Source organism: Myotis lucifugus, unplaced genomic scaffold (genome assembly GCF_000147115.1).
Source record: "Myotis lucifugus unplaced genomic scaffold, Myoluc2.0 scaffold_141, whole genome shotgun sequence".
In the NCBI taxonomy this organism is placed as follows: domain Eukaryota; kingdom Metazoa; phylum Chordata; class Mammalia; order Chiroptera; family Vespertilionidae; genus Myotis; species Myotis lucifugus.
In genome coordinates this window covers 247,669-263,381 of record NW_005871189.1, presented here as the reverse complement: position 1 = coordinate 263,381, position 15,713 = coordinate 247,669, and the positions used below count along the sequence as shown (strand labels likewise).

Here is a 15,713-nt window from a genome sequence, read left to right as displayed (position 1 = left end):
TGGCCGCCAGCAGGCACCCGGGACACAGGCTTCCCTTGCAGCCCCGGCTTCGTCCGGAAGGTCATCTGGAAGGTCCACCGGAAGGACATCCGGTCTAATTAGCATATTATAGATTTCATTTACAAAAATATGAGAAAGTCACAAATAACATTCAAAATACTACTTGAAATCACAGTATTTGGCACTGGTTGTTGAAATTTGGATATTACATAAAGTATAACCTACTTTAGCAAACTTCAGTGAGCCAATAAGATCATTTCAGCATTTCTAAAACTAAGGAGTATACAAATCATGTGATAATTTGAGGGCCCAGGAAGCAAACTCAGGCTGAGAGAATGTTGCACCCCTTCAACAGGCTGTGGGCTCCACAAAGGCAGGGACTTCTTGCCTTTATATCACCAGCTATGAGCTCATCCCAACCCTTGTAAGGTGCTTATTAAACATGTGGGCTGGATGTGGAACGAATGTGGAAATAATTAAACAAGAGTGAAGCCAATTTAGATATGGCTATCATTAGCCTTTCGAAAATTCCTTTCTCTCAATATATAAATAAAGGCATTAAAATCTTTTTTTCAAATTAAAAAATATTTTTATAGGAAAGACTTAGCTAAATGGTGGGATGGTTTGTTTAATCATATTTTTCTTCTTCGGGGGCCTAATCACGCACCTGAGCTTCAGAACCAGAGGACCCCCTATCCTTGGAGGCACCTATGCAAATTACAGAAACAGTGCTTAGGAGGAGCTGTGTGAAGTCATTGCTAGCAGATGTTGTTACCAACACACGAGGATGATAACTCAGACTTTGTAACTGGAACTCTTCCCCACAGGCCCTAGAAACTGGGCATGTAAAGATTTTTGGTTTCTTCTTGAGTTTTTTATGCCCCGTGGCTTCATGTTGATTCAAATTTGTCTTTCAGGCTTCCTGCATAGAACTTAGTTACCTGAAAACCAACATTTTAATACAGAAATAGAGAAATTTTGTGATGAATTCTTTTGCAAATTAAATGAGAGTTTTGCAATGTGAACAAGCATCTTCTAATCAGTTTTTTTAGGAAGTTTATAATTTTTAGAAATTGCTCTTTTCTAATGCTATTTAGACTGGTGGTACCTTTTTTTAGCATTTTTGTTGGCTTTTTAAAAAAATATATTTTATTGATTATTTTACAGAGAGGAAGGGAGAGGGATAGAGAGTTAGAAACATCGATCAGCTGCCTCCTGCACACCCCCTACTGGGGATGTGCCCGCAGCCAATGTACATGCCCTTGATTGGAATCGAACCTGGGACCTTTCAGTCCGCAGGCTGACGCTCTAGCCACTGAGCCAAACCGGCCAGGGCTGGTGGTCCCTTTAATGTGTTGGAAATTACAGGCAAAGTATAGCTAACCTCTTATATTATCATACTGTTCTTGGAACTATGGAAGCATCATAAAAAACATCCATACTACGGCTTGAAATCCCAGGGTGTCTGACAGCAGCCATTTGGATACAGGCTAATGTCATCCCAACAAACCCCAACAGATAATCCAGGTTGTGTTACATATACTCTAAGTAAGCGAGCCGTCTGCTGGGACTTGGAGAGCCTAGAGCATGCAAACATCTGTTTTGTTAGGGCATTTATCGTTAATAAGACATTTTAATTATTCAGATGTTATTTCATAGGTACTTTATAATTTTTCATTTTAAAATTTGATCTGTACAAATATTGCTTCATAGGTAACTCAAATGAGATTTTTAAAACGTAAAAACAGTTATAGAGCTCTCTCAACAGCACAGCTGCAGTCCCTTCTGAAATCAGATCAAAGACCAAGCTTATTCAGGGTTATGCTCAACTTCCAGACAGTCAGGGCTTTCCCTTAAAGGCTGTCACTCTGTCCCTCAGCTGTCAGGAGTGGGGCTTCCTGACATTAGGGTAGAAGCTCCCAAGGAAGCGACCCCTGACTGTCCCCTCTTTTTTCTATGAGGGTTCTAGCTTCTCTTCATAGTATAATTTAGTTACATTATGAGGGAAATAGAGAGCTTGCTAGGTAATTCATAATAACATGTAATGCGATTTCATATGGAAAATTAGTTCAAGTTCATAACTTCATACTCTGGAAACAACCTGTTTTAATCTGTGGACTGCAACTGCAGCTTTTCTCATGCGTTGCCTTGAATTTACACACTCTGCTCAGTGCCCGTGTTGTTCAGAGCATGAGCCTCCAACCAGACTCCCCAGTGCACCACTTTCTCCCTGTGTGACATTGAGAAATTTATCTTACCTCTCTATGCCCCTGTGTTCTCATATATGAAATGTGTACAATAATAGTAATTCTTTACACGGTTGTGGCGAAGTCTGAATGTGCTAATCCAAGTAAAGTGCTTAGTTGGTACTTGATAGGTGGTGTTGAATGGATGAGTCTGTGGTCTCATTGAACAGTTTGCCTCTTTTCTAGCAGATTTAGGTAGTGGGCATACTGAGGACTCTGGCTAATATAATCTGATGAGTTCACCAGAGAACCCAGGAGTTGTGGCTTCGCCCTGCTCTGGCCACAGACCACCACCACTCCATCTCTAATCAGATCCCTGTGAATGCCAGTCTGGGCTCCTGGCATCCCAGTCTAGGGATTGTTCAGGGTGCGTGCACAGCACTGCCCATTCCCATCCTAGAGAAAACAGCACAGCCCTGCTTCCCCCTTCACCACCACCACCAGACCCCATCTGCTAGAGCTCTGGAACTCAGTCCTCCTCTCCAGGCTAGACACCTCAAGGGGAGGGAGATGGGGCTCATGAACTTCTGTTAACAAGTCAGGACCCCAGTGCATGGATAGCAATTTTAGCTTCCTGGCCTCACTTAAGACCATAGACACCCAGCATGGACGTTTCTGGCTTGGCCCTTCTTGGTTATCCTGCCCTAAGTGACAAGTTCAAGTTCATGAAGGAGTGGGGATGAGGTGCAGATAAGGGGTGATGAATTTAGATGCAGGGATACGAAAGTTTAGAGCCTAAAGAGGAAAAGCCTTGGGAAGCACCCATTGCCCAGAAAGAGGAAGAGAGGCCCAGGAAGGGTTGTGTGAGAGGGGAAGTAGCCTGGGGCAGCATTGTATCAGCCTTCTCAAACCACCCTGGCCCTGTGCTTGTGTTTGCAGTCCTTTGCCAAACAATACTGTTGTAAAATATAATAAAATACCAGAGAAATGAAATGGAAAAAAAAAAGATAATACTATGTACAAGATTCACTTTTTTAAAAATGTATTCTATCAAATTGCTTAAAAAGTTTCTAAATGCTTACTTTCAATTTCTGTACCTATCTCATCAAGGACCGGTCACAACAGTTGACAGACCAGCCCCTGGCCGTGGATGGCACATTAACTACTGCTGCTTACACTGTAGAATCTGAGAGATGTCTTGTAAAGAAAAGTGGTGTCATGTAAAAAAAAGACCAAGAGCCCTGGCCCATGTGGCTCAGTAGGTTGGGCGTCATCCTGTGCACTGAATGTTTGCCTGTTCAGTTCCCCGTCAGGGCACATAGCTGGGTTGCAGGCTCCATCTCTGGTGGGGAGGATGCAAGAGGCAGCCAATCAATTGATGTATCACTCTCACATTGGTCTCTCTCTCTCTCTCTCTCTCTCTCTCTCTCTCTCTCCCTTTCTCTCTCTCTAAAACTCAATAAAAAGTGTTCTTTTTAAAGGACCAAGAAACTGGTTAGATTTTACCAGAAAATCACTAGTGACTTTTAGGGGACAGTTTCAGAAAAGGGATACATAGAGATGCCAGGTTGAGACGGTAAAGGAAAGAAAAACCAGTGAACTATGGTAAGCTAACACGTAGACCAGGGGTGGGCAAACTTTTTGACTCGAGGGCCACAATGGGTTCTTAAACTGGACCGGAGGGCCGGAACAAAAGCATGGATGGAGTGTTTGTGTGAACTAATATAAATTCAAAGTAAACATCATTACATAAAAGGGTACGGTCTTTTTTTTTTTTAGTTTTATTCATTTCGATCCGGCCCGCGGGCCGTAGTTTGCCCATGGCTGACGTAGACAGAAGTCTGCCCCTCCTCCTTCCCTCTCCCCAGTTAGAAATGTTGGCAAGGAAGGTGAGAAATAGCAGAACTACCAGGGTCATTGCCTCAAGTGAAAGATTTTTCAAGATAGAGGAAACCTGAGCATGTTTTTTAAAAGAGAGGAAGAAAGGAGTAAAGAGGAAAGATTGGAAATGCAAGAAATCCTCAAAGTTTGGGAAGCAGACAGATGGCCTCTGCCTGGTTCTGCCGTCGCATTGCCCAGAACTCTCCACTCTTGTTCCCTGCAGGCCTGCCTTGCTGAATGGCTGTCTTTCCACAAATGCACACATTCTCTGTAGCCGCTGGACCTTCACACATGCCCTTCCCTCTTCTTGGATCCCTTTTCCCCAACTAAGCTCTTCTTATCCTCTACGTTTCAGCTTTAAGGAGTGACTTTCTCATCGAGGCCTTCCCCGACGCATCCCCAACCTAAATTGATAGTCTCATTTGTAGCAACCTGTTCTTTTCCATCATTGAACTTAGCACATTTTATATTTTGTGTGTGCATGAGCTGGCTGAATGTCTGTCTTCCTCCCTAGAATGTAAGCTCTTTGAGGCAGGGACTTTGTCCCTCCTTATATGTTTTTTAATATATTTTTATTGTTTTCAGAGAAGAAGGGAGAGGGAGAGAGAGACAGAAACATCAGTGATGAAAGAGAATCATTAATTGGCTGCCTCCTGTGAACCACCCTACTGGGGATCGAGCCCGCAACCCAGGCATATGCCCTTCACCAGAATCGAACCCGGGACCCCTGAGTCCACAGGTTGACGCTCTATCCACTGAGCCAAACCAGCTAGGGCAGTTCCTCCTTATTTATCAAACCCTAAGTGCATTGCCTTCCACACTATAAATGTTCAATATAAAACGTTCACTGCATAGATAGTGAGTATCACCACAACAGTAATAGTAATAGCTACCACTTGTTGAGTGCTCATTAGGTGCTAAGGACTTGGCAAACATTCTCCTTCCTATGCTTTGGACAATCCTATGAGGTAGTGACTATTTTACAAATCAGGACACTGAGTTTCAGCCTTAGGTGGTTTGTCCAAGGTTAAAAGGCTTAGGAATGAAGGACCCCAGCTCTGCATCCAGTGGGGCACCTTCCCCAAAGGGCCAGAGAGAGATTGGAGGTGTGGGTGAAGAAACAAAAGCACTATATCTAAGTAGTCAGCTACAACTTACCATGCAGCATGTTTAGAAGACTGTGCTAGACCCATGTGAACAAAATAAGAGAGATGAGCTGTGCTTTCAGAGCCATAGGAGTGTTGTGACCCTCTGGACCCCATCCAGGGAGGAGTGAAGGGCCAGGACAAAGGTCAGCTGGAGGGACCTACGTCCCATTCTAGGAAGGCCCGAGTGTGTTCAGCAGAAATTCCTGACAAATCTGCTTGGAAGTGGAAGGGGAGCCTCCAGAGCCTGAGTGGGCAGGGCTGTTCTGCTCTAACCAGAGGCAGGGTAAGATGTGGCTTACTGTGGATAAGGATAGGGAGGGAGAGAAGAACAAGGACCGCCATGTGGATGTAGGGTGGGGGTAGGGGTGGTAGAAAGCCATAGAGTGAGCCAGGCCACAGAGACCCAGTCAGGTTTCCACAGATCTCTGAGGGGCAGGGTGGAGTGTCCATGGCCTCGGGAGTTTCATTCTGATACTACCTACCAGGGTGAGAGGGGGGAGGTGCCCGGGCCCCTGATCCACTCTGAACTGGCCATCACTGCTCCTTTCTAATTATTAATACATGCGCTCTGTAAACATTGTGGACCATTTAAAAAGTCCAGAGAAAAGTAACAGTGAAGAGAAGCCAGGAGCCCTCCTCAGTCCTGAGATAGCAGCTGTGTATTTTACTTTCTTCTTTTTATTTTCTTTGTGTATGTTTGCTTACAAAGTTGGGACTGTATTTATGATATGTACTTTGCTATCTTTACCTGGCATAATAGTATAAACATTCTTTCAAGTCAAAGTCACATCGGCCCTAGATGGTTTGGCTCAGTGGATATGCGTCAGCCCTCAGACTGAAGATCCTGGGTTCTGGTCAAGGGCACATACCTCAGTTGTGAGCTCCATCCACCAGGGCCCGGGGCACGTGTGGGAGGCAACCAATCAATGTGTTTCTCTCGCGTAGATGTTTTTCTCTCTCTGACTCTCCCCCTCCCTTCAATTCTCTTTAAAAAAAAAAAAAATCAGCCCTAACCGGTTTGGCTCAGTGGATAGAGCGTCAGCCTGTGGACTGAAAGGTCCCAGGTTCGATTCCGGTCAAGGGCATGTACCTTGGTTGCGTGCACATCCCCAGTGGGGGGTGTGCAGGAGGCAGCTGGTCGATGTTTCTCTCTCATCGATGTTTCTGACTCTCTATCCCTCTCCCTTCCTCTCTGTAAAAAATCAATAAAATATATTTTTAAAAAAATCAATGGAAAAATATCCTCAGGTGAGGATTAACAAAAAACCACATCTCATATTTGAAGATTTTCACACCCGTTTTACAAACACCAGAGTTGATTTCAGTAATAGAAATTTGTGCAAGAAAAACATTTTTTTCGGTATATATTCTCTGAACCAGCCTAATTTAATTCAAGATCTTGGGGTTGCTTTTTTTCCCCTCCCATCTGCTACAACCTAGAAAGTCCTATGAGTTTGAAGATTTACTGCAGTCTTCCTCTGAGAACAGCAGGGTCGACTGGTATGCACAGACTAAGCTGGGGCTCACATGCACTTTATCAGAGGAGAACGTCTATGAAGACATTCTAGGTAAGAGGCCAAAATGTCTGTATATGGGTATGAGTGTGTCTCTGCGAAAGGGAGAAATGGGGCTGGGTGCTTGAATCTCTCTCTCTCTCTCTCTCTCTCTCTCTCTCTCTCTCTCTCTCATACATGTACTCAAATGAATGAGAGAACAGGTCGGTGGGTGGGAGAGTGGCCACAATGGAATATGTGAGAGAACATGGGGCTAGGGGGAGAAGAAGGGCTCTGTTGACCAGCCAAGGAGGCAGTGCGGTGCAGCGTGGTTTGCACTGGAGACTTGGAGCCTCAATATCCTTGATCAAATCTTGGCTCTGCTATTTATTAGCTGTATGACATTGAGCTGGTGACTTAACATCTCTGAGCTTCAGTTCTCTCACCTGTACACTAAGGGTGATGATCGCTACCTTCCAGGGTTGTTTGAGGGCTGGAGAAAGTGGTATGCAAAATACCTGGCTTATAACAAATGCTCAGTAATGTAGGGATTACTGAATGAAAGAAAACTAAAGACCACCATACTCTCTCTGAAACTGTAGGAGTATGGCAGTAACGGGGCATCAAAAATTCAGGCTAAATTGAATGTATACTATTATAAAGAAACTTTAGCCTCGCTCTGAATAATTCTCTCGGATTCCAAAATCAGATTCAGATTCACAAGAGTTTGTATTATTTAAGTTTGGTGAGTTAGCCCAGCCATAAGAAAATATGAAATACTATCATTTGCAACAATGTGGATGGATCTTGAGGATATAATGCTAAGCAAAATAAGTCAGACAGAAAAAGTCAAGAACTATATGACTTCACTCATGTGGGGTTTAAAAATGAAAGCAACAAATGAACTAACATGACAAACAAAAATTCATAGACACAGACAACAGTATGGTGGTTCCCAGAGGGAAGGCAGGTGGGGAGGTAGTAAAGGGAAAAGGGGGTCAAATATATGGTGACAAAAGATGATTTGACTTTGGGTGGTGGGCACACAATGCAATATACAGATGCTGTATCATAGAATTATACATTTGAAACCTATATAATCTTATTAACCAAGGTCACCCCAATTAATTTAATTTTAAAATTTTAAATAAATACATTCAGTGAGTTAAATTATCTTCAGGGAAGATCACAGTTTCAGTGAGCTGTGAGCTCAGACCAGCATCTGCATTTTGGGGATAGGAGTGGGGGTGGGGGAAGAAACCCACATGTGACCACATACAAGGGGCAGGGAAGGCATATACACACATACATGCATGTAATGAACTCCAGAATTGCTGTGTCCAAGCTGCTGGAGATGGGTTCCTGCCATTAGGCTTCCCAAATCCAAAGCAGGAATGAGATCTGGATTTTCCTCAGCAGTGAGTATACCTGACAGGGAAGCTCTCCTTACAAGGAACAGAAACCCACTGGAAACAACAAAGAGAGTTGGTTGGCTCATGTGACCAGAACTGGCTTCTTCCTCATTTCTTATTTCTCAGGTTAGCTCCATTCTCAGCAGGTTTCCCAAGTTCCCGTGATGGCTGCCATTGGCTCCCTGGAGGGAGAGTCTGTATCCTGAAAGTCCCAGCAAAAAACCCGAAGCTGGCCCCAGCTAGACCAGTGTAGGTCCCTTGTTCACCTTCAGAGCCCATGAATGCCATGCAGTGATTGGCTTAGACTTGGGGTATGGGTCCTTCCTGGCACTGGTCACTGAGACAGGGACTCTGGAGACTCCGATTGGCTAAAGCCCTAAAATGGGAGTGGAGTTAATCTCACACATCTAGAACGGGAGATGGGGAGTTACCAAGAGAAGAACAAATCAGGGTCTATTACCAAGAGAAGAACAAATAGATAGCAAGACATCAGACATCTCCACATGGAGAGGCCTGGTTGCTAGGTAGATCCGGTAAGGAAAACCGCAACGTTCCCAGTTTCTGACCCATTGCCTTTGACTACAGATCTACCAATGAAGGAAAACCCTTATGAGGACATTGACTTACATGGTCGCTGCCTGGGAAAGAAATGTGCCTTGAATTTTCCTGGTTCTTCCGCCTCTTCAGTCTCTGACACATCCACCAAGGTATGAGCCCTCAAGGGAGTGTTGGGGGGCAAGGGGTCCCCAGCACCATGTCTTGAGCAGCCTGTAGCTCTGGGTTCCACTGGAATGCCAGGCCACCCTCAGCTCCAGGCTCCGAGATGTACATTAACTGCCTTCCTGCTCTTTCTGCCTCTAATTCTGGAGCCTTCTGTTCAACAAAGTTTCCTAAAGTATCATTTTAGCTTCTGGTTTCAGAAACCTCCCCAACTAGGCAAATAAGATAGTGGATAGCCATAGAGCCATTAAGAAGAATGTCATAAAACAAACTCTAAACTATAGAAAGACACCATTTGTGGGGGTTTTTAATGAAAGAATATATATCCTATATAATAAAAGACTAATATGCAAATTGACCGAACGGCAAAATGACCGGTTGCTATGATGTGCACTGACCACCATGGGGCAGACACTCAACGCAGGGGGAGTGCCACTCAGCCAGAAGCTGGGCTCATGGCTGGTGAGTGCAGAGGTGGTGGCGGGAGCCTCTCCTGCCTTCATGGCAGCGCTAAGGATGTCCGAGGGCTCCCGAGCTGCAATAGAGTGCAGGCCAGGCTGAGGGACCCCCCCTCCCCAAAGTGCACAAATTTTGTGCACCGGGCCTCTAGTATACGTATATATGTAATCTCATATATGTTTTTTCATGTAGAAGACCTCTGTAAGGATACTTAAGAATGAGTAAGCGGGTACCTCTGTGGAGATGTATGAGTGTCTGAGTACCTGGTAGTCAGGGTAGAAGACTGACATTTTGTACAAAATATCCTTTTGAACCTTTGGAATTATGTATGTATAGATAATATAACTATATTGACATACATGATTATTTCAACAATTTGCCTATAGGACTGAATTCATACTCCTTACCATGGCATTAAATTTCCTTCATAGAAAATAATAATTAATAAATAAATTTCCTTCATAATTGATCCCTGGATATCATTACTACCTAATTTCACAATGCTCCTACATACAAAAGCTCCCCTCCCAGGAGAGCCTACTGACTACCCCCTGATATAATTGGCCCAGGATTAGCAAACTTTTTCTCTAAAGGGCTAGAAAGTAAATATACAATCTCTGTTGTGACTACTCCCTAAAGCCAAAAAAGAAAGGCTTAGCTCTTTTCTTCCCCTTCCTGCTGGACTAAAAACACCTGGGTCCTCTGTCCCCAAAGTAGCTCAGCAAGTAGGCATCGTGTCAATGGGAACTTGGAAGTTCAGAGGCAGCTCTCCTGCAGAAAGTAATCCAGTTCCTAATGCACGAGTCCGATAGCCACCAATCCCTGTAGGCTGTTTGGGGCCATTGCAAGCCATCGGCAGGACTCTGTCCACACTCCCTTCTCTGCTGTCCTACACTGGGTGTCTGGTTTGTGCCCCCATTCTGGGGACAGCTGCAGACTTCTCCACTCCCTCCATTTAGCTCCTCAAATATTCATGCCACATCTGGGCGACATGTGGATCCTTAGAACTTGCTGAAGCAGTTCCTTCTTCTGTGACGACCTCCTCTACCAGTCACAGAAAGGCCCTGAATGATATTTCATCATTTTAATGTAATGTCATTACGCTACATTAGGATTTTCACCTATTTAGACTGTCCCAGTAGAAAAGGAAGGGTCATTTGGACAAACGCGCTAGAAAGGAGCAGACGTGCAGCCAGAGGCAACGCTAATGCCTGCACACACAGTGCTAGGTCCTGAGAAGGGCCGTGCTCTTTTCCTGATGTTTATAATGAGGGAAACATAGGCTCCTATGAGAAATTATTTTTTATGTATTGACACCTAAGGGGAAAATGTATCACTAACATTCTCTGGTTGCCTGCATAGGCCCCCCACACCGACACTCAGTCGTAGCTACCGAGAGGCAGCATCTGATCAAAGGTGTTAGAGCCTGACTGCCTCCATTCAGAATTGCCTAGGCCTCTTGTTAGCTGTGAGACTTTGGGCAAATGATCTCATCTTCATGTGTTAGTTTTTCATTGGTAAAATAGGAATAATAATAGCATCCTCCTCTTCTGGGATTTATGAAGATTAATCAAATTAATCATTGTAAGCCATTTAGACTAGTGCCTGTAACATAAGTACTATTTATATTTGCTAAATGCATAGAATAATGCCTTTAATATATATTCTTTTAAAAATAAGCTTAGCCAAAACCGGTTTGGCTCAGTGGATAGAGCATCGGCCTGCGGACTGAAAGGTCCCAGGTTCGATTCCGGTCAAGGGCATGTACCTGGGTTGCGGGCACATCCCCAGTGGGAGATGTGCAGGAGGCAGCTGATCGATGTCTCTCTCCCATCGATGTTTCTAACTATCTATCTCTCTCCCTTCCTCTCTGTAAAAAATCAATAAAATACAGGAAAAAAAATAAAAATAAAAATAAGCTTATATTCAGGGGGGTGAAAAGAAAAAACTTGCTGACCCTTGCAAAGTCCAAGCTTTATACCCTCACTTTCCAAGGCCTTCCACAGACAATTGAATGTCTTCACTATTGTACTGGTCTGTTTGCTCTTCCTCACCTCTATGTCTATTCTCAGATTGTGCTGCATACTTGATAATGCTCGAACAGCCCATCAAGTCCTCTTTTTATCAGCTAAGCAGCTACTGAAATTCCACTCCCTCATGAAAGCTCCCTGGACATCTGGGGCTTTGGGGGAGTGCTTGGGGCACTCCAAGGCCCCTCCCTCCAGCAGTGTGACCACACGCAGCCTCCACCAGGTCTTTTACACCCTTTAGAAAATTGTGACGAGTTTTTATTCCTTTCTCTTTGTTTTCCTCTCAGACCTTTTCATAGGTCAGATGTTCTCTGAACAAACACTCCACAATCTAAATTTCTAATGAAAACAGATACCTGCTTTTTGCCAACAATTTGATATAAGATTCTAATGCAGTGAAAGAATTGGGGCCATTTCCTTGGATTTCATTGCTGATGCAATTGGTCTTTAAGAAGGCTCACTATTGCCCTGGCCAATGTAGCCCAGTTGATTGAGCATCATCCTGTACACTGAAAGGTCGCAGGTTCGATACCCAGGCAGGGCACATACCCAGGTTGCGTGTTCGATCCTCATTTAAAGTGCATACATGAGGCAACCAATTGATGTTTCTCTCTCACATCGATGTTTCTGTCTCTCCCTCTTCCTTCTTCTCTCTAAAACCAATGAAAACATATCCTCAAGTGAGGATTTTTTTTTAAAAAAAGGCTCATTATTATTTCTTGTTCTTGTGCTGCATCATTATTAAGATGCCCATAGTGAGCAAACCCGGTGGCCTCTTGCTGTACTCAGAACTTGCAGTGCTCGGCAATTGATGCTCCCTGTAGGCCCATGATAAAACATTGCAGCAGGCCACTTAGAAAGGCTAGGAGCCTTTCTTCCTGGCAGCCTTTAAAAAGAAAAGGTCCTGAAGTTATTGTTACACACTATTTGAAACAAAACAAGAGTGGAGGAATGAATGGAATAAAATAAGCCTATTCTGTGGAGTTCAAGATATGATAAATGTGGGCTTATAAAATGATATTAAGAGAAAGGCTCATTCATTAATGAAATAGGGATAAGTTAGATGGGGAAGAATCAATTTAAACTAACATACAATAAAATTCATTACTGACAGATTACTGAATAAATTATGTTCAAAATAAATTAAGAACATATAGAAAAAATGGAATTATTTATTAAATCTATAAAAAGATAATAGATTTTCTAGGTCAAGCATGTCAAACTCAAGGCCCGCGGGCAGCATGCGGCCCAGCCAATGTAACAGTATGTAAGAAATGTTTTAATAAAAATTTCATAACTTAATTTTTACAATATTCTATTATACATAATTATTAATAACGACTACAACGTTCGCTAATGACTGATTACTATAATCGTGTTGCATTCATTTCCCTTACGTGCCTTATGCACAGGCGCACCATTTCTCTCCACTAATACTAGCAGTGAATATTTTAGCAGCCGATTGCCACATCATTAGTCTTGTACTGACTTGTTTGGTGTGTGTAACAGGAAATATTTCGCTTTCGGAGAACAAGAAAAATAGATTTGTTTGGTTTTGTGTGTGTTTTTTAAAATATATTTTTATTGATTTCAGAGAGGAAGGGAGAGGGAGAGATAGAAGCATCAATGATGAGAGGGAATCATTGATTGACTACCTCCTGCACGCCCCCTACTGGGGATCAAGCCAGCAACCCGGGCATGTGCCCTTGGTCAAAATTGAACCCGGGACCCTTTAAACCGCAGGTTGATGTTCTATCCACTGAGCCAAACCAGCTAGGGCAAGAGAAATAGGTTTATTTGCGTTATGCTTATTTGTGCAGTTATTCAGTGTCTGGTAAGTTAATGTTCAAGAAAAAATATTAATTTTTATTAAAATGTTCTATTATTTTATGTTAACAGTTACTCATTATTTCAGCATGTCTCTATCGAAATAAACCTATGTTTCTATGAAAATTGAAGCTTTTGTTTTTTTGCGGCCCACATAAACTTAAACCTTGTTTACTTGGCCTGTGTTAGCCTTTGAGTTTGACATGCTTGTTCTAGGTAAAGATTAAATCTCTCACAACGGAAAGGATAAACAGATTTTCATATATAAAAATGTTATGCAAGAGATTCCACATATCCAACATATAAATAAAAGTGCACTTGCAGCAAAATTGACAAATAGTTAATATCTGATCTATATAGAGAGCTCATTCAAATTAATAAGAAAAACACTGGGATTCCAAAAGAATATAAACTATATACTAAATAAAAATGCAGTTTGCATATTAAAGTATGAAAAAAGTCAGTGTCATAGAGAAAGAAAAAGAAATAACTTATACTGAGTGCCTGTTGTTTATTAGGCCCTTTGCTAGGTGTCTTATCTAATTTATTATTTTAAAAAAGAGACTTTGCAACTGTATTTATAGTCTCATAAAATGTGAGTCTTGGAAGTACCTTTAGAGAACGTGTAGTCAAAGTAGTTATTTTATTAGTATTTCTTATTTAGTGAATAGTTAATACATTCATGTGGTTCAGAATTTTAGGGGTATGAAAGTCCTCCTCTTCCTGGACCCTCTTTCTCTCCCCGAGAGAAACCACTGAATTGCTGTGATTCTTTGTAGAACTGTGCAAATACCAGCAGAATAGCTCTGTAAAACACACATACAAAGCCCAGCACACTATACTGACTAGTCTACACTTTGCACTGTGCTTTTTATGCTTAACAATTTATACCAGAGATAACCTTCCATATCAGTACATTACGATTTTTTACACCTGCATTGTATTACACTGTATAGATCTACAATAATTTATTTGACCAGCCTCCATTGATAGATATTTAGGTTGTTTCCAGTATTTTATGTTTACACATCATAGCACATTATACAATAGACTTTGCACAGTATAACTTTCCTTGTACAATATAACTTTGTACAAGTATGAGCATATCAGCAGGGCAAATTTGCTGAAGCAGTCTATAGGACTGAATTCACACTTGTATAGGAATTGCTTGGTGAAGGGTATGTCAATTGTGAATTTGTTGATACTGCTACATTGCCCTCCATAGAGTTGTAACAATTTCCAGTCACCCCAAGAGAATTAACAAAGTTTTTATCTTTGCTAATCCTTGAGTGAAAAATAATTCCACAATGGCATTTTAATTTTCTTTTCTCTTATGAGTGACACTAAGAACCTTTTCATATATCTAAGAATCATTGTATTTTCTTTTCTATAAACTTTCCATTCTTTTGCCTATTTTTCTTTTGAATTGTTAATCTTCTCATTTATTTGTAGTGTGCATTAGAAAAATGAGCTCTGTGAGTTACCTAATTTTTTTGGTTGGCTTTTAACCTTAAAGCAACTCATTTTTAGAAGTAAGACAATGAGGCCCAGAGACGTGAAATTCCTTATCTAGGAGGCAATAGCTAAGCTTAGGTGTTGTACTGTGTGTATACTGTGTATACTGTGTATACTGTGTATACCCTGTATACCATGTATACTGTGTGCCTTGGGTTGTCAGAAAGCCTCATCTGTTAAGTAAGTGATTAAACCAAGTTAGTTCCCACCTGTCTAAAAAAGAGAATTAGACCTGCGTTATTTATTATACCAATTTTCCATAATTGGATGATAAGTGTTAATAGACAAGTTCAACAGACCTGGGAACCTAGACCAGTTCCCCTTCTCAATCTCATGGTCTCTGGCATCACCAGTGATCGCCAGTTCATCCCTTTAGTATTTATTTATCCTTCTTTCCCCTCACAGCAGTTATTGTCCAAACCTGCTTTTTTCCGGCAAAATTCAGACAGAAGGAACTTCAAACTGCTGGACACTAGGAAGCTGAGTCGGGATGGAATGGGGTCCCCTTCCAGAATCAGCCCCCCCTCCACTCCCAGCAGCCCCGACGACACTTTCTTTAACCTTGGAGACCTGCCAAATGGCAGGAAGAAGAGAAAGATACCCAAGGTAAGGCTTGCAGCAAACTTCGTCTTCAGATAAGCACCCCACCTCCTGCAAAGGAAGGCTGCAGAGGAGTCTGAGCAGAGGACAAGCCTGGGCCCTCTTCTGCCTGCTTTGTCACAGGCCAGGGGGACACCGTGAAGCCAGCAGGATGGGATGTCTGGGCCTTTGTCAAAATAATTCTTGTGGCCCTGTAGCCTTTCACATCACCATCCTCCTCCCAGCTGTAACTACTCTTCTGATTCAGACAGTGTTCCAATGCCCAGCCTCCAAAGGCCACATCTTCCTCTTTCATGGCCTCAAGCAGTAGAGCTCCTTCCTCCATGCCCTGTGCCAGTGTCAGCACCCACTGCAGAGACAGCACTGGTGGTCTGGTGCTCTGGCCTGTGGTTATGCCCTGAGGGATCCAAGAAAGGAGGATTTACTGTGACATTCCAAGGGT

At 42.6% G+C, this 15,713-nt stretch overlaps 1 protein-coding gene across 1 annotated transcript in view; it reads left to right on the top strand.

The window, feature by feature from the left end:
* The window catches only part of DENND2A (DENN domain containing 2A), a 108,394-nt gene that overhangs the window by 56,930 nt on the left and 35,751 nt on the right, over positions 1–15,713 (top strand). The window contains exons 4-6 of the mRNA XM_014460822.2: positions 6,656–6,783; positions 8,706–8,827; positions 15,077–15,277. Of these exons, the coding sequence (XP_014316308.2) occupies positions 6,656–6,783; positions 8,706–8,827; positions 15,077–15,277 (451 nt within the window). The remainder of the gene's footprint in view (positions 1–6,655; positions 6,784–8,705; positions 8,828–15,076; positions 15,278–15,713) is intronic.